The sequence below is a fragment of the Saccostrea echinata genome, unplaced genomic scaffold (genome assembly GCF_033153115.1).
Source record: "Saccostrea echinata isolate AGI-Se365-2 ecotype Australia unplaced genomic scaffold, CSIRO_AGI_Sech_v1 ptg000010l, whole genome shotgun sequence".
Lineage (NCBI taxonomy): Eukaryota > Metazoa > Mollusca > Bivalvia > Ostreida > Ostreidae > Saccostrea > Saccostrea echinata.
Window position 1 is genome coordinate 13,134,466 of NW_026889759.1, and position 17,232 is coordinate 13,151,697.

The 17,232-nt window shown below is 33.4% G+C and overlaps 1 protein-coding gene across 1 annotated transcript in view; it reads right to left on the minus strand.

Annotated features, from left to right (window-relative positions):
* Positions 1–420: 420 nt before the first annotated feature.
* The window catches only part of LOC133184437 (laminin subunit alpha lam-3-like), a 54,130-nt gene continuing 37,318 nt past the window's right edge, over positions 421–17,232 (minus strand). The window contains exons 34-63 of the mRNA XM_061319517.1: positions 15,836–16,026; positions 15,447–15,589; positions 15,151–15,243; positions 14,326–14,437; positions 13,946–14,102; positions 13,277–13,472; positions 13,023–13,139; positions 12,576–12,733; positions 12,267–12,405; positions 11,691–11,787; positions 11,023–11,139; positions 10,505–10,684; positions 10,260–10,414; positions 9,952–10,101; positions 9,544–9,695; positions 9,064–9,214; positions 8,824–8,954; positions 8,534–8,699; positions 7,735–7,882; positions 5,573–5,708; positions 5,137–5,254; positions 4,830–4,976; positions 4,550–4,689; positions 3,700–3,882; positions 3,287–3,577; positions 2,690–3,035; positions 2,213–2,366; positions 1,899–2,023; positions 1,517–1,730; positions 421–1,379 (exon numbers count right to left, since the gene is read on the minus strand). Of these exons, the coding sequence (XP_061175501.1) occupies positions 1,222–1,379; positions 1,517–1,730; positions 1,899–2,023; positions 2,213–2,366; positions 2,690–3,035; positions 3,287–3,577; positions 3,700–3,882; positions 4,550–4,689; positions 4,830–4,976; positions 5,137–5,254; positions 5,573–5,708; positions 7,735–7,882; positions 8,534–8,699; positions 8,824–8,954; positions 9,064–9,214; positions 9,544–9,695; positions 9,952–10,101; positions 10,260–10,414; positions 10,505–10,684; positions 11,023–11,139; positions 11,691–11,787; positions 12,267–12,405; positions 12,576–12,733; positions 13,023–13,139; positions 13,277–13,472; positions 13,946–14,102; positions 14,326–14,437; positions 15,151–15,243; positions 15,447–15,589; positions 15,836–16,026 (4,765 nt within the window). The 3' untranslated portion in view covers positions 421–1,221. The remainder of the gene's footprint in view (positions 1,380–1,516; positions 1,731–1,898; positions 2,024–2,212; positions 2,367–2,689; positions 3,036–3,286; positions 3,578–3,699; positions 3,883–4,549; positions 4,690–4,829; positions 4,977–5,136; positions 5,255–5,572; positions 5,709–7,734; positions 7,883–8,533; positions 8,700–8,823; positions 8,955–9,063; positions 9,215–9,543; positions 9,696–9,951; positions 10,102–10,259; positions 10,415–10,504; positions 10,685–11,022; positions 11,140–11,690; positions 11,788–12,266; positions 12,406–12,575; positions 12,734–13,022; positions 13,140–13,276; positions 13,473–13,945; positions 14,103–14,325; positions 14,438–15,150; positions 15,244–15,446; positions 15,590–15,835; positions 16,027–17,232) is intronic.

The window sequence follows — 17,232 nt, forward strand, 5'->3', positions numbered from 1 at the left end:
TGTCTATGTCTGAAAAATTTGGACATTTCTTTTTAATTAATTCTTCAGTAGTGGCCAAGATATTATATCCTAAACTTTTCATATTACATGCAATTGAGGAACTCAGGTGAACCTGCCTAGATCCATGAACAAACTTAAATACATCCCCAACCATTCATTATAATAACTGCTAGTTTTACACTGAGTCTATAGAATTAGCAATTTTTCTGCACACTTTGCTACCTGGACATTGTTTCATTGGGGAAAATATTCTGCAATGTGGTCTTTGGATCATACATTGCATTTTTTTAATACTTTCCATTCAACCATTGTATGAGCACAATATTTTCTCCTTTTCCTCTTCAGTGACATGTTTCTAACTGAAATGTGCATGAATAATAAGAAACAATTGGTCATGTAGTATACATATGTAGACTCAATTTTATTAATTAAAGCATTTATTGTATACAAAGAGCACAACACTGCTCAATATCAACCTGCAATTCTTTTAAAAACAAAAGAATTTTTTTACTGTATAAATTAAAGATAATTAATTTACAATAAAGTCATCAAACTTATTCACTTAGAACATATTGTGTGAGTCAAAAATCAACACAGGGATTTAACTGACATTTACAGTATATCATAATTCATGCATAATCATACAAATTCATAAACAGACCGAAACGCTCCATTAAATAAGTAATTACCGGTATACACAGGTATACAAAAATGGACATGACACTTATAACACTCTCATTTCATAAACATTTAGAGATCACAATAAATCGAATCACAACAATTAAACACAGCTATAAATTACGTACAGAATCACAAATGTTGTACAAAATTAGCACCATTAAAATACATTGCATTTCAGATCCAGCAAATGTAAGATCTCATAAAGCCTGACATGTGCTCTTAATGATATTTAAAATGGTATGTAGTATGTAAAAAAATATATGGCTATTTGCCTTTTATACTGAAGTGGTGCAAATCAGCATTTCAATGAAATATCCATTGTAAAAACTGCTCAACAAACATTTCAGGATACATATTCGATTGTCACATCTTGATTTATAGTAAAATTACACCTGAAGTTATCCAATCATTAATAGATATAAATGGAATCCAAGTAGGTATTTAGCACTATTAAAGACACCTACCTATAGAGAGGGTATAAAGGGCTGAGGTAAAAGTTTATTTAAAATACAAAAATAATATAAGCTTAATTCCAAAACTTTAATAAGGACATCCAGTTCGCTGAATGTTTTCCTGTTCTACTAAAGAGAACCAGTCTACAGGCGTGGAGTTTATTTTGAAATTACGTAGACAGCCCTCAAATCCTTCTGGTGCTCCATCTTTCTGGTTGAAAGAGGCAATCTGTGTCACTGCATAATCTGAAACAAAAAAAAATATCATATAAAGTAGAAAAGGAATTCATTGAGAATCACAAATTGTGATAATAGTTAAAAAAAATTATGAGTAAGATATAAATTTAACATATCTCTAATATGTACTATTCAGGTAAACTTACCTGGTACCCCTCCCACATACAAAGCAGAGGAAGTGGTCACATTCCTGAATGTATCCTGGCTGCTCCCATACTGAGGGTCGCCACCATCCAGGACCAGCTTCACCACATTTCCAATCAGTGTGGCCTCCAGGGAGTGCCACTGGTCATTACAAATATTTACTGAATCTTCAGACTCTGCTGTGAATAGGGCCACATTAAACACAGAGAACTTCACCTGTCAACAAATGTAAAATTTTATAAATGGCTATCAACCTGAATCAGAATGAAAGGATTCTTAAGTTTAAATATAAACTTTTAAGTTCCATTTGAAATTTAGAGTAAATACAAGTAATTTTATAATTATAACTATACTACATGTATATGTGTATGAAGATATAGCTACCTTTCCCTGATGCAGCTCCAGTGTGACTGCGTGGTTATCAGTGATAGACAGAATAATACCATTGGGTTTGTGAGTACGGAATTCTAACTCAATCTTCATTTCTCGACCAACTACAAACTTACTGGCTATAGAAAAATATAATTGAAAGAAACGTAAGAGAGCATATGAAGTATTTCTTTACCAGTAGTATAATGAAATATTTATTTACCGTACTTATTTTTTTTTAATTTATTGTTTTGCTTACTGAAAAGTCAAGTGTATAATAAAACGATTAATAAAACTTGATATGCTTTTGATCTCCAATTGGAACCTACCTATGATTCCATATGAGTTTTCCTCCAGGAACACCCCAGGTTCCATATTGATGTAACAAGTTGTGATACCTTGTACATGAGTGGCATCAGCTATCATTATACTCCGAGTGTTTACAATGAAGTTCCTTAAACAGCCCCTCAGACTGTGCTTTACCTGAATTTTTTTTTTTAAAAAAACATGAATGTCTGATTTCTGTTTTATTACAATTCTTTTACTGTAGATATACTTATTTTAGCTGTGATCATATTTTAGCATTTATAGTGCTGTTTCTTGTCTGTTAATTCATGTACATGCTAATATATGATTAAATGAAATACATTTAGATGCTTCTTCCAGATATATTATTTGCTGATCAGTTGATGAGGAAGATTGCTCTAAATTTTGAGTAAGCTAATTCATATACCTTTACAGTACAAAACAAACATGATTTGCTCAATAATGCAAAAGAAATTCAGCTTATTGTACTCCGTACTTACCAAGTCCTTATTATTGACAGAAGTATAATTCACAATGGTTCCCACAATGAGAGGAGAGGTTATGGATAATTTCTTGGTGATCTTCCGTCTGTCCATTTCCACCTTGTCATCCACCTCCAGACTGATGCGGCGGCGGTCTTTTGAAACAACAGCTGTGTGCCACTTTCCATCTGTCACCACTTTAGAGGAGACAAATTTTTTGGCCTTTCCTCCATTATTTGTCCAGAACACGACAACAGATCCACCTTTTATTTGTGCTGCCACATACTCTGTGTAGTTTTTATTGGTCAATAGAAATACCGCTCCTTCATCATAAAATGTACGAAAGTCGAAGGAGATCTGAAACCTAAAAACAACGACATATGTTAGTCAAACATTTGCTAAGAAAAGGAAAACTTTATGAGGTCAACAATGCAATATTTTAGATGTCATTTTTGACCTGTACATGTACCTAAAAAAAACAAAACATTTCTGATACTCAGTACATGTATAAAAATGTATTTTTTTTCCACTATTGCATGCCCTGAAATCATTTGAATTTATGTTATGGAAGGTTTTGTATGGTGTGTACCTTTAACATAAGAAAACATGACTTACGATTCCTGAACCTCTGCTGGATCAAGTATCACTTTCCCATGACTGTTCTCTGAATTCCCAAATATCAGAGACAGAAGATTTTGCTGTAAATCTGGAGTCTTTGCACAGGAATTTGGAGAAATAGTTGAGGTGACAGCTTTGATGGTTGTGATGGCTGCCTTAGTTGTGGTGGTGGGTGGTGATTTTGTGGTTTGTGTATCTTGAATGCCTTGTGGATTTTGATTGGTTGAGAATCTACACCTTCCTATATCTGCTCTTTCAAACTGGAGAGGTGTGTTCAAGTTCAAAATTCTGTTTAAGAGAGACAAAAATAGTCATGCTGAAATCTTTCCCTCAGAAATACAAACAGGATAACATAATATTTAGGCATTCAGTAAGTTAATATGTAATTATGCAAGATCTGATGGACGTACTCTTGATTGATGATAATATCACTGACACATCCCTCCAGCCCCTGAGTGGTGGCTACCATAGCCTGCCCCTGAGGAAAGTTGAAGTTGATGATTCCTCCTACATACAGATGATCTACATTGATTTCATTCCTAATTAGTATGACTTCATCTAACTGGGCCTCATCATCTATGTACATGGTAATCCTGTGATCAACAGAAAAAAAGTGTATTCTGTAACTTGCAGTTGATATGCACCAAAATACCTCAAAGTATGACACAGATAAAAGAAATCTGATCTAACTAGATCTGTTTACTGGGACATATACCTTCTGCAGACAACCACTCAAAACTGCATAAGAGAAGTCATAAACTAAATTATTTTTACATTGTAAATTTACAAGACCTACAAAATAAGTTTAAGCTAGGGCCTTGGCACAACTTTCAGCCATAAACAATGTCTTTGGTCAAAATTGATCTTTTAATTTTTTTTTCTAGCATGACATTTTGAGGTGGACATGAAATTATACATTTCCAATTCCATAACTTTAACCTTGTCTGAATGATTTTAGGATCAAGTTCATGACATATTGTCTCTGTGACCTTGATATTGAAATGATCCTGCTCAAGGTCATGGGACATTCTCTGGTCAAAAGCTACCATTTAATTACATATAAAGTATCAACGTTGCTTATTCCAAAAGTAATGAGCAAAGTAAAGATGCAGGCAGATAAAAGAGACAGAGAAAAAAAATTGAATATTCTATTTCCCAAAATTTTCAATCTCTTGGGTGGGTTTTGCAACTTGATGGTGAACAAGGCATTATAAATGGCAAATGTAAAAACAAGTGCAAGTACTTTTAAAAGAAATTTACCTATCTCCAACTTTCTGGATGGCTACATTGTGCAAATGTCCATCATTAAAAGTTTTGGATGTTGTAATTTTTTTGGGAAGACTGTTGGTACTAAAACTTCCTTCAACTTTACCATTAGTCAGTACTATAGAGTAGAAGTTCTGAAAATTAAATTATACTTAATAAAATTAGAAAATAAATGAATGCCTTTTAAACATATGTATATTCTAAACTGCAAAATGGAAGAAAAAAATAGGAAGGAAATTGAAAAGTTAATCAAGAATTGCTGTTGAATACAAACCCTTTGATCATTATCATAGGCTAGCAAGAGAAGGGCATTTTTTTCCAATGTTTTAAAGGACAGAGAAAGATCAGCTTTATCTGTTGACAAGCTAGCTGCCTTATACTTTGCAAATCCATCTCCATAAAATGCAATCGTTTTGTAACCCTGAAAAACAAGAATTGCAGGATGTATAATTTCACAAAACTTTGAAATCACATGTCTTATTAACATGTGGTGATATATAAAGTTACTAATTTCCAATTCCAAAACATAATGTCTGTCCCAATCTCTAAGTGAGACAGTTAGAAGTAAACAAAATACACACCTCTGCTGGACACCCACTGGTGACCCCTACAGTTTCTCCAGTCAGAAGATCCTGGTTATCAATATCCATCTGGACTCGGCGAAGGCAGCCTAAAAGTCCAGTTCTCTTAATACTTCCCCTGTAGTAAAACAAGTGATGCCCTGATTTTATTATGAGAAATAATTGCACAAGATTTCTATATAAAACCTTTCTTAAAAAAATAATTTTTTACACTGCATTCTAAATCTCTTTAATGAGGGCCACAATGGATTTAAGTCAAATTGCTCTATTTTACTAGCAAATTTCAGAATAGAAAAAAAACCCCAGCTCATTTGATAAAAAACCTATCAAAGCACAATATATGTATATCCTTGGCATTTCTTGGTGGTGATAGATCATTTAATATAGCAGGCAATTCAAAATTGAGCTAAAATAATTCATTATAAATAGTAATCACCATTTCAAAAAAGGTTGTAGATCATAACTTTCAGGAATTCCTCCAAAATATAGTCTCTTCCCTTTCAACTCTAACCCTGTGTTACTTCCTGGAGCTGTCAAGAGCTGCATGTCTGAATTGTCAATCTGAAGGGAAGCTAAAATACACAAGGTATTCACATTACTAAATACACTAAGTACAATTCTACATATAATTTTTCCTTTAATTTTTTTTTTTAGTGTTGCTTTGCAAATACTTTATTCTTCAATAAATACTTTCTTTATTGACTTGACTAAATCTTTGTCAGAGTGCAAATTAAATTAATATTATTTTGTGTCCATATTCATTGTATATATATTAAAAAGTGTTTATTAATTACATTGAAGTGTTAGTATGCTAAGGATATAAATTTCACACACAAACCACATAAGTACAATGTATAGCACAAATACAAGTGTTGATAACTGCTAATTTAACTTTCACACAAGGTTTGTTTAGAGCATGCATGTACAGGTGAAGTATGTATAACTTTTCACTCATATCTACAATTCTAAATAAGCTATGTATTAGTTCGCCCATGGTGTGGCATAAATTAGTTCTACGGGGACAGGGAGTATAGCTACAGTTAAAAGTTACTAGTAATTAACGTTCTTGCTGAACTAAGCGAGGGTTTAATACAGTTAACAGCAAATTGAAGAAGCAATTTGTTACATATATCATTCCAAATATGAGTCGAAGTTTACATGTGGCTCAAACAGTGCATTAGTTGGTCTCCAACAATATACATATTAAATAAAGGAGCTTCTTTCACTTTTTCTTGATTCAAAATGCATGTCCAGTCTTACTTCCTACTTCACATTCAAGGCCAATGGCAACATAAGAATACTTTTTGCATTGAATAAAATAAAGTTTCAAGGTTGTTATAAGCCAGAGGCCATAATCTTCTCTTTGGAGTAGGTGAAAACTTAGGCTTGCAATAATGGTTGATGCACAGAACACAGTTTTGATAGTCCTTCTAGTGTGCAAGAAACATGTTCATGGTTAATATTTTGTGGTTCTTGGATGTGCTGGTAATTTTTTTTTGTGCTTTAATCAGCAGTGAATTCTTTCATACCTTAGCACTGAGTAATGAGAAAAAGCACTAAAGCATGATTTGAGCAGACTTAAGAACCCTCTATACACTGCACATTGAAGAGTTCTGATTCTGTGGAATTTATAAGCAGTTAGAGTAATTTGCCCTTAGATCTAAAATAAAATAAATTGAAATCTACACTGTATTACTCAATTTCTTATCAATTCAAGCAATTTCTTATCAATTCAAGCATTTTCTTAGGCCAAGATAAATAAATTGAACCCTTCATTTGTGTGTATTTTCCACATGTACGTAAACAACATTTATTTCCATTCATCAATTCATACTTGATTGTCTTTGAATAAAATTCTTGGGGGTAAATGCCAAATACCCCATGTTGAAAATGTAATAGATAAGCTTGTAATAGATAAGCTTTATATTTACACTTTTATACATATATATTTTCTAAATGTCTAAAAAACATTTTGATTCAGTGTATAGGGGTTCTTAATTAGATGTTTTCTTCTAGTATGTGTTGCATATTCTGTCTGGATAGTATCAAGTAAAAATACTTGCTTTTTACAGGGAAATTAGAAGTCAATGTAAAAAGATTACATATTTTGGGGGGAGAGGTGAAATTGTGTAAACATTACACCAAGGCAATCATTATCAATATCCAGTGAAAAATGAAAGTCACATTTGTTTGGTTGCCTATGACCTTCAAAATTCCTGTAAGTTTGTATGTGAATTAAGTGAAAGGCTAATCCCGAAGATGCTCCATGCAGTTTTTAAGACGATTTAACCAACTAATATCTTGTTTGATTGCCAAGTGATAATTTGTAACAGTTAGTACCCTGTAACCCACTTCTCTCAGCCTGTATTCGAACCCATGTATTGTTAGCGTAAGTTTTATTGGATTCCAAACGTGCAAAACTAACACCGCCAAGGTAAAACTTCAAAACCACTCGCTTATTTTCAAGCGTAAGTGATAAAAAATCACCCTGTAAGTATAAATTAATAGTGTGTTACTAAATGATCTGTATTAACAATGCATTAGTCTGTGGTGGATAGGTTAGCAGCAGCTTGTTAACGGCTGCCTGTGATTCTGTACCCGTCAGGAGTTGTCTCTGGGCTACGATGTTATGCCATTTGTTATCGTTATACGAGAAATTGCTGGAAATTGACAGAAAACTCTCGCCACCAGTATAGATCTGCAGAACCACTTTCTGATCTTGTAAACCAACATATAGAAAATCTCCCTGGAATCACAGTCAAGAAAATCATACATACATATTGAAAACAGATAAATCTGAAACAAAAAAATCTATATAGAGAAATTAAATATTTCATATATTTTCACAGGAAAACAAGTAACAGAACACTATTAGTAATTTGCTGAAAAATGACACATTATGAGGTATATATTTAAGTTACCGTACTAATTGTTATTTTAATTAACCCTCAGATATTACTTGAATACTCAAGCTGGTTAATGGCCAGTTAAAGCATGGTATAGATAGCTAAAAAGATGCGGTTAAAATTCCATGTCCTTGACAGTAAAGCAAAAATCAACAAGGACAATTGAAATTGTTTCATTTTATCCATAATTTGTTATATCCTTAATTTCTTAGTATGCAGTCTTAGGGGAGAGAATATTTTGTTTAAAACTTAAATTCCCTATAAACCCACTCTTTTTACTGTATTCTAAAAGCAACTTTTTATGAAGCCAGCCCTTGCTGAAAATGTGAACATCCAACCCCCCCCAGAAACTAAACCTTTTGACCCTGTGACCCTAAAATTTATCCACAGGAAATTAATGTCATCTACAATCCTACATTTAGTTAATATGAATCCAAATCCCAATGAATAGACATTGCTATCATACATGTATATGAACTGCTCTCACTTACAGTTTTGTTATTTCCAGTGAACAGTAAAATGGCATCCCTCCAGAACGTCTTAAACTCCATTTTGACGTAAAACTCGGTACTTCTGTAGTTCCTTATCTGAGGTTTGGCTGAATAACCCAAACCATTGAAGTGAAAGGTGCTAGCCCCTACCACAGTAACTGTAGGCCTGTGAAAAAGAGGCAATATGTGAAAAAGACTTGAGAAAAAAAATTACATAAACTTAACATTTTAAAGCTGAATTAATGATTAAGTGACAAAAGAATCCATCTTCAAACTGTAAAACTACTGACACATTCCTGCAGCCTCCACAACCTTGCTGACTGTTTGTCTTGAAGTTATGAAGTCCTATTTTCTGATCATCAATGTACATTTCATTCATACACCCAGAGAAGTTTGCTGTGCTTCCCAGTTCTTCTGACCTCTGAAATAGTGGCAATTTTTATCAATTAGCACAATGCCAGGTGTGCAGGTTTGAAACATGACATTTTCTTATCTTATACTCATTAACTTAAAAAGAATGATATACTTACATTTATGCCATATGGCAAACCAGCCACATAAAGCTCTGAGTTTTCATCCAGCTTCAGAAAAGAGCGACCAACAGGAGAGAATCCCTTCATTGTTTTCACAGTCTTCCCATTGGACAGTTTACTGACCTCCAATGTCCCTATATGACCACGTCTGAAACAAATTTATTGGTAATGATGACTTATTTTGTTACATACTATGAAATCTCTGGCCATAAAATTCTTTGGAATGATTTTAAATCATGCAGGCCAATTTAAGTGAACTGTTAAAAATCTGTAAGTTGGTACAGACATAACTACATGGTTCAACACCTTGTTATAAAACACATCACCTATATTGCAATCGATGAGATTGTAGACTTGTATGCAAGGGTTATTCACAAAAATTGAAGTCCCTATGAAATACATGTATACATAATGATTCAACAATATATACATGTACAAATACTTGATATCTGTACTTTTTTTCTGAACTTTCCCTACCTTTCAGCTTTGACATGGTACCACTTGTCTACAGTTTTGATAAAGTTGGCCTCATTCTGAATGGGAAGATCACTTGTGACACTACCAATGCCTGCTCCAACATTCCATAAAAATCGGATCTTTGCACTGATCATCTCCACTGCAAGGAACTCCTACACAGAGATAGATAGTTACACCCAATGGGAACAGTACACATGTTATTCAAATATGAATATAGCATTCTACTAAAACAGCCAACAGTATTTAATGGTAGCCTTTAATCAGTCTATTTTACTTGAAATGCAAAGCCAACATGAGAAAATCAATCCGATAATTCATTCACAAATGTCCAGAGTTTACTTCAATCATTGAAACTTGCCATATGACTAAATAAATGTAAATATAGATGAATCTATGAATGACACATACTGTGGGAGACTTTTGCAGCAACACAAAGATCTGGTTGTTTGTCGCTTTGTTTGTCTTAAAGGAAAAGGTAATTTTATTGGTGACACCAGCAGTGGACTTGGAGAAATAGGATCTCACACACTGCCCATTGGAAGAGAGTGACACCTTCACCTGTAGATAAATACAAATCATCTGAACAAGCCAAAAACATAAATTTTTTTTTGCTAAAACCAGCAGAATGGACTTCTCTCAAACAAGACGGCATGCAGTCTGAACATTCATTACGGGAATTATTCAACAGATCTTTTGTGCATCTTAACTGAACATACCTTCTCAGCTTGAGCACGAGCTTGTTTGATGTTATCTCTCAGCATCTTGAGTTTATCGTTGAGTCTGGACTCGGCAGTCATGGTTCTGTTAGCAGCTGACTCAACCCCATCAACAATGGCACTTATTTGCTGTATGTTTGCCTTTGCTGTGTCAACTTCAAGAAACAACATGAATTCATCAGCATCTTAACCTGTGTCTATATTGAAAATAATCTGAATAAAACCTTTTAAATGCTGGAACTCACTTGAATTCTCTATGTTTTCAAATATGCCATCAAACTGCACATCTTGAATTTGGTTTAGCTTTGGAATAAGATCTTTCTTTATGTTGCTGTCAATATTTCCTACAGTTTCCTCCAGAGATTCTAATTCCTCTGATGTCTTGTCAGTATCTTTAGAAATCTTCATAGCTCTGTCACTGAGGTCTGTCATGTAGTTAGAGGTAAAAATGAGTAACAATTCTAATTCTGGCATTGTTTGACTTACGCAAAAAGCAAGAATGAAAATAAAATTCAAAAAACAAGAACAACAACAACAAAAATACAGTGAAACCTGTCTTATCGACATGATTGGGAGCCAATTTTTGTCTCGGAATAGACAGGTGTTGGATTACACAGTGTAAAGAACATGGAAAATAGTAAAATGGGAATGAAAATGAATGTCAGAATTCCCAGTGAAACAGATTACACAGTTGTCAGATTAAACAGTTTTCACTGTATTGTTAATAAAAATATAAAATGAGATGCTGATTTTAAGATCTAACCTTTAGGTAGCTGTCTTAGAGCATCCTTGATATCAGATTGGCCTTGTCTGATTTTGCTTTGTTCTTCTTCCACGTGAAGCAAATCCTCATTCAAAACACTCAAATGCTTGTCCAAACCTAAAACGGGCAGTATAATCAACTTTTATCAAAATCATATCATCAATTCTTGCAGCTTTTTAGAGTAACTTCAAACTCTTGAAAACTCTAATGGAATTGGTAATCCCCAAAAGAGAAAAATTTTTATTACCAACTTTAAGGTCAAGGCTAAGCTAAACTTTACAGCATTAAAAATATCCTCCAGATTTACTTATTGAGTGATGTTAGAGGATCTGAAGAGGCAGCCCTCAACAGAGATATATGTTTTTCCATTTCCTAATATGAAAGGTCAAAGCAAAGGTCTACAGTGTATAAATCTAAAAGAGATTGCATGATGACCCAAATTCTATACCAATGTATAAACTAAGCTTATACTATGTTAAGACCAGCCATGAAGAACTAAATGCCACAGTTAAACAAAATTTTTGACTCAGACACTGTCTAAAGATTGCAATCCAGCCAAAGAAAAAATATGGCTTAGACACCACAGTGAAAGAAGGTTTAGAGATTTTAGAGTTAAACAATATCTCCATTTGTCTTAGCTAGACATAATAAATACATGTTTGACATACCTGGGACTTTACTCAGTGTTTTATTGGCTTGTCTTTGCAGTTCTCTGCTCCTGTTAAGTGAGCGCGACACCTCATCTGTGATGTTCTTCACCCCTGCCTGTACAAAAAATGTTCTTTTGTTTCATAAAGTAGACAAAACTTTTCCAGTTTGAGAACAAAATTAAAACAAGCAAGATTTTATTCCATTTGTGAAAGACATGAATTTGTGGCTTGAAGATTAATTGAATTTGTGGGTTGTTTAAAGATTGCTATGAGGGAAAAATTGCAGCAACTTCCATAAAAGATATGCTTTAATTAATAAACACACCCATAGAGTGGTATATTTCTTAAATCATGCAAAAATTACTTCTACTGATTACAGCTTGCACTTTTGAAATGCATTGACTGTATGAATGAATTAGATCAAGGGTTTTCCTGTGTCAAATGTAAAATGCAAGCATAATATCACTATTACACTGGAATGCTATTTTAGAGGTATATAGGTTTTTGCCACCTAAAACTAAATTATATAAGCCATAAAGTCCTTGACTTATTTCTTCACTTGTACCACCTTTATAAAACTGAACCAAAACCTACAATTTTGATTGATTCCTCTGCGGCTTTGATGGCTCGTTTGGCTGCTTCCTCTGCCTCATTGACAGCCTTTACAATATTGCCGTAAACCTGAGCAGCCTTCAGAGGGTCAGCTGCATCTGCCTTCGTTTTCTCAAACTCCCTAAAGATAAATTAATTTACAGATTAAATTAAATAATATCAAAGTGCATGTGCACTTTGATTTAATAGTAAACAGCTTTATCTTTATTCTGTTAAATACTGTATGACTTGTACTCTAAACACTGCAATCATTGATTTAATTAAGAAATATTCCTAGAAGAAAATTCTTACCTTTCCAGCTGTTCAGCATACTTTGACAGGTCTCTTGCATGACTTTCTGCTGCTCTGACTTTGGCCTCAGTCCCAGGAAGCTGACTTCTTGTGTTATTGACTTTTGATCTAAGTTCTGGCAAAATTTGGTCAAAGATGCTTGCTTTTCTTTCTACATCCTGAGGCATATAAAAAATCATTAAAAAATATGTCAAGTGGGTTGAATGTACTTTCAAACTAACTGCTCAATGGATTGAATGAAATACTGTAGATACACTTTTTTCCTGCGTGGGATTAATTAATTATTTATGCTATGTACGTGGAGCCATTTTTTTGTGGAAATCTGTCACCCACTGATTGAAAAGAAATTGTGATTCCGTGGAATTATGACCCCAATGAAAAAAAGTATGTTTACAGCATATAATTCCTGGGAGACAATTTTAGATACAATGGGAAAAAGAATTGTACTTTGATGTTTTCCTTGGCTTTGTCTAGTACCCCTGCTGATTCAATGTTGAGTTGATGGCCGTCTCCCAAAATTTTAACTGTATCATCATGGACTAGGTCTACATCAACCAACACATCCTGAAATAAATACATATAGGACACATATTCATTTTCCTGAAATAAAATTGACTCACATACATGCATATTCTAAATTTTTTTTTTCAATTTCTTTTCCAATATACATTTTAGCTTCTTTTTTTTTCTTTTTTTTTTACCTCTGTTTTATTTTGAATTCTGAGAATGTTACTCAACATTCTAAACACTTCATCTGACTGCCTGTGAGATTCATTAGAATGTTTCTGAAGGTCTTGAAGTTTATCCATTATGGCCTGAATTTCCTCCATAACTCCCGATGTGTTCACAAGTTTGTTCCTCATTTCCAACACTTCCTCTGATAATTTCTCAGCCAGTCTGAAAAGTGTGTTGTGATAAAGACTAACATTACAAATACAATATGAACAGGTATTTTCCAAATAATACACTGTACTTGACATGAGATACTCTTTTTTTTTCAAACTATCTCCACCATCGCTTTTTCTACATTATTACATCAACTGAATGCAAATACAGTTGAACTTCGGTATCTCGAACACTGATATATCAAAAACCATGGATATGTTGAAGTTATTTGGAAGTCCCAACCCCTTATTCTTTAAGTATTTTACCCTGGATATCTCGGATCCTCGGATATCTCGAAGTTTTTTTTCTCTGTCCCATTGGGTTCGAGATAATGAGGTTTGACTGTACTGTAATTCATCAAAAATGAAGCAGCCAGTATGTTTTTATTTAACATTTGTAACATTTACTGTATACATGCAAGCATTTCAAAATCCAAAGCCCCAAATACAAATAATAAAGCACTACAAAAAAAAAATTTCACTTACTTATTCTCTCTGAGTGCCCTCTCCAGGTTCCCTGAAAAATTTCTGCCTTTGATGTCCTTTAAAATGGCCCTCACTTTCTCCAAGGCATCAGTGACATTTATTCCACTTTTGTTATGGACAAGACCCTGAACAACATCCACTAGCTTATCCACAAATTCTGAAAATATGTCACTTATTTTACACAAAAAAAGCAGTCCATTTAGTGGTAGACCAACATTCAAACCTTCACATAGTGAAAGAATAAAATAGACAATCAATAAAAGATACATGTAGATAACTTTAAAAATCTGACAGCTTATAAATCATAACACTTAAAATAGTAAGGAATACATAACTGTCATTCATCAGTTAAGTTAAGAAATATCTTTGTTAGTTCTCACCTTTCATGTCCCTGACTGTGTCATTAAGATCTGCCTCCAGGTCTGTAGCATTCTTCTTCAGGGTAGCAGCTCTATCCTCCAGTGGGGCAGCTTTAAGCTTAGCTCTCCTGGACTAAAACATGTAACATCTAGCTTTAAAATATATGTCATATTCATGTGTTCAAATCCTCAAGATGATAAAAAGATAAACATGAATTTGTACTTGTATCACTTCTGTTTTACTTTACAAGAGACATTATTCTACATTAACAGGATAATCTACAGAGAAAAGCAAAGTGACTCAAAACAGATGTATAAAATATTGCTGAAAATTCCAGTTTAGCAGATGTGAATGATGGCAATATTCAAACACCAAATAGCGAGTTACAGATTATACTCTTAAGGAAAAAATCATTGTCACAACTTAGAGTTTGTAAAAAATAAATATTTAGTATATAGATGGATAAAAAAGAAATATAATCAAACTGTGTTATCTCGAACCTGATGGGGCCAAGAAAAACTTCAAGATATCTGAGCATTCAAGATATTGAAGGTAAAATACATAAAGAATAAGTGGTTGGGACTTCCAGATCACTTCGACATATCCATTGTATTCGAGATACCAAAGTTCAACTGTATATATGTCTTCTAAAAATGATGAAATGAGAAGCTATCTGCAGCTATTAGCAGTACAATCACACACACACCAAGAACATTGTGCAGATGGGCTACAGAGAGATTAATGCAAGCATTCTTTACATACAGTAATAGGACATACAGCATACAAGACTACAACATTACAGAACACATAATATACAAGGACTACACACAACCCTTAACACTCACTCTGGTGAGTAAGTCCTGTGAATCCCTCACAAGGTCATTTGTCTGATTCCTCAAATGATCCAGCTCTGCATTCCTTATCGTCTCCAACTCATCCTGTTGGTATTTATTCATACACAAGACTTATCATCACTCCTCTCATGACATTTTAAACATGTATGATTCCTTAATATTCTTACTGCTGGCAACTTTTTTTAAAAATTAAAGCAATCACTTCTTTTCCCACTCAGTTTATAATATGTGAAACTTTTCAGCATACAGAAAATGTTGCAAGGTTTCAACTTTTGAATTGTACATACCTTGAGTAATTCTGTTTCATTCTTGATTTTCCAGAGCTGGGTCCATGGGACAGGGAGCTTTCCAGTTAAGTTCACTTGACTGGTCATGTTTTCTAGGTCATCTAGTTCCCTCATCAGGTCAGCCGTGCAGCCCTCATCACATGCTGTAAGATCACATAACATAGAGATGACATTTTTAATCCTTTTTTTTTCAAAAAGAAATGTTTTCACATTTCTGGGAGCATCTCATCAAGTTGTAAACAGAAAAAAAAAAATAAATACTGCATTAACTTTCTTAATGTAATTACTTTTATTTGAGGATTAAAACGTTAACAGGATATTCTATGGAATACGTTTAATTGATGCCTTTTGTTCATATGTCAATGTATCTCAAGACATTAAACACTCACAAACACATTTCCCATCTTCTACAGCATATCTTGGCTGACATCCATCACATTTCTCCCCTGTTATTCCAGGAAGACACTGACATTGTCCACGAGCATTACATAAGGAAGATACGGATCCCTCCGGATTACAGTCACATGGCCGACACTTACCCCCTGTCTGTCGTGGGTTTCCATAGTAACCTTCTGCACATCTGCAAAAACATGTTCATCATTAAGCAAAGTAAAATTAAAGATACAATGTACATATATATATCAAGCAATAAATTTCAAAAGCTCTTTGGTTTGGCAGTTTATTAGATTTTTATAGGTATATTGTATAATTAATTTAGAAAATTAGTAGTGATTTTTTCCAATTTTTTTTCTTTGGGGGGGGGGGGGGGGGTTAAAAAAAAAAGCAAAACAATGTGAAAAGTATATAAATCAAGTAAGAAATTTATATAATCTCCAAATTTTTTTTCCTACATGTTTTTCCCTACATGTAATAGAATAAATTGTAACATATTATACATTTACAGGAACTTTTTTAACATATGTCTAACTTTTAGAAGAGAAAAAAATCACATAATTAAAAAGGAAAAATGAAAATCTTCTTTACAAATTTCATTTAGGACACAACCATTTAAAAAGAGTATTACCCATTAATACTCCTTGCATAAGCACCATCAAGCAGCATTAAAATGCACAGCAATAAGTACATGTTTTAAAACAAATTCCTTCTCACTGAATGACCCAATATCTCCTTCAGATGACAATGTCTATGAATTTAAATTTATGACAAGTGGAAAGGTGAATGATTTCTCAAAATGACAGATTAAAATTCAATGGAGAAAAATGTGCATTGTGTGAGGGTTGGTAATTGGTGTGGGATAATTAAGGTCTTATGACAACACTGTCTCAGGCCTGTCACTCATTATTGGGTATAATAACATGTAAATAATGGCTTATTATCCACTTATACAAATGTTGATTTAAACCATCATTATATTTTATGCTTCTCTTAATTTGATTTTACATACAATAGAGTGTATTTAAATTTTTAAAAGTATCAACATTTCTTAAGTCTTTTAAACAAATGAAAAAGTTTGCTCAAAGGAGTTGCATGTAAATATGGATTATCTATAACAACATTTAAACCAGGTATTAAACCTTTTAAGCATTTTTTTTTCTGGTGTGGCAATGCTTGACCATTAAAGAAATGTAACAAGTACTTCAAGCTTTTCATGTTTTTAATTTAAAATACATGTATTTGTGCACTAACATTCCCATTGTATTTAAATATACATGGATGCTGTGATAAATACTTTCAATTATAACATACATTTGTATTGTTTTAACATTGAAGTTAAACCCTGGATTATAGAGAAAAATATTTCTTAGAAGAAAAAATGTCGGTTCAA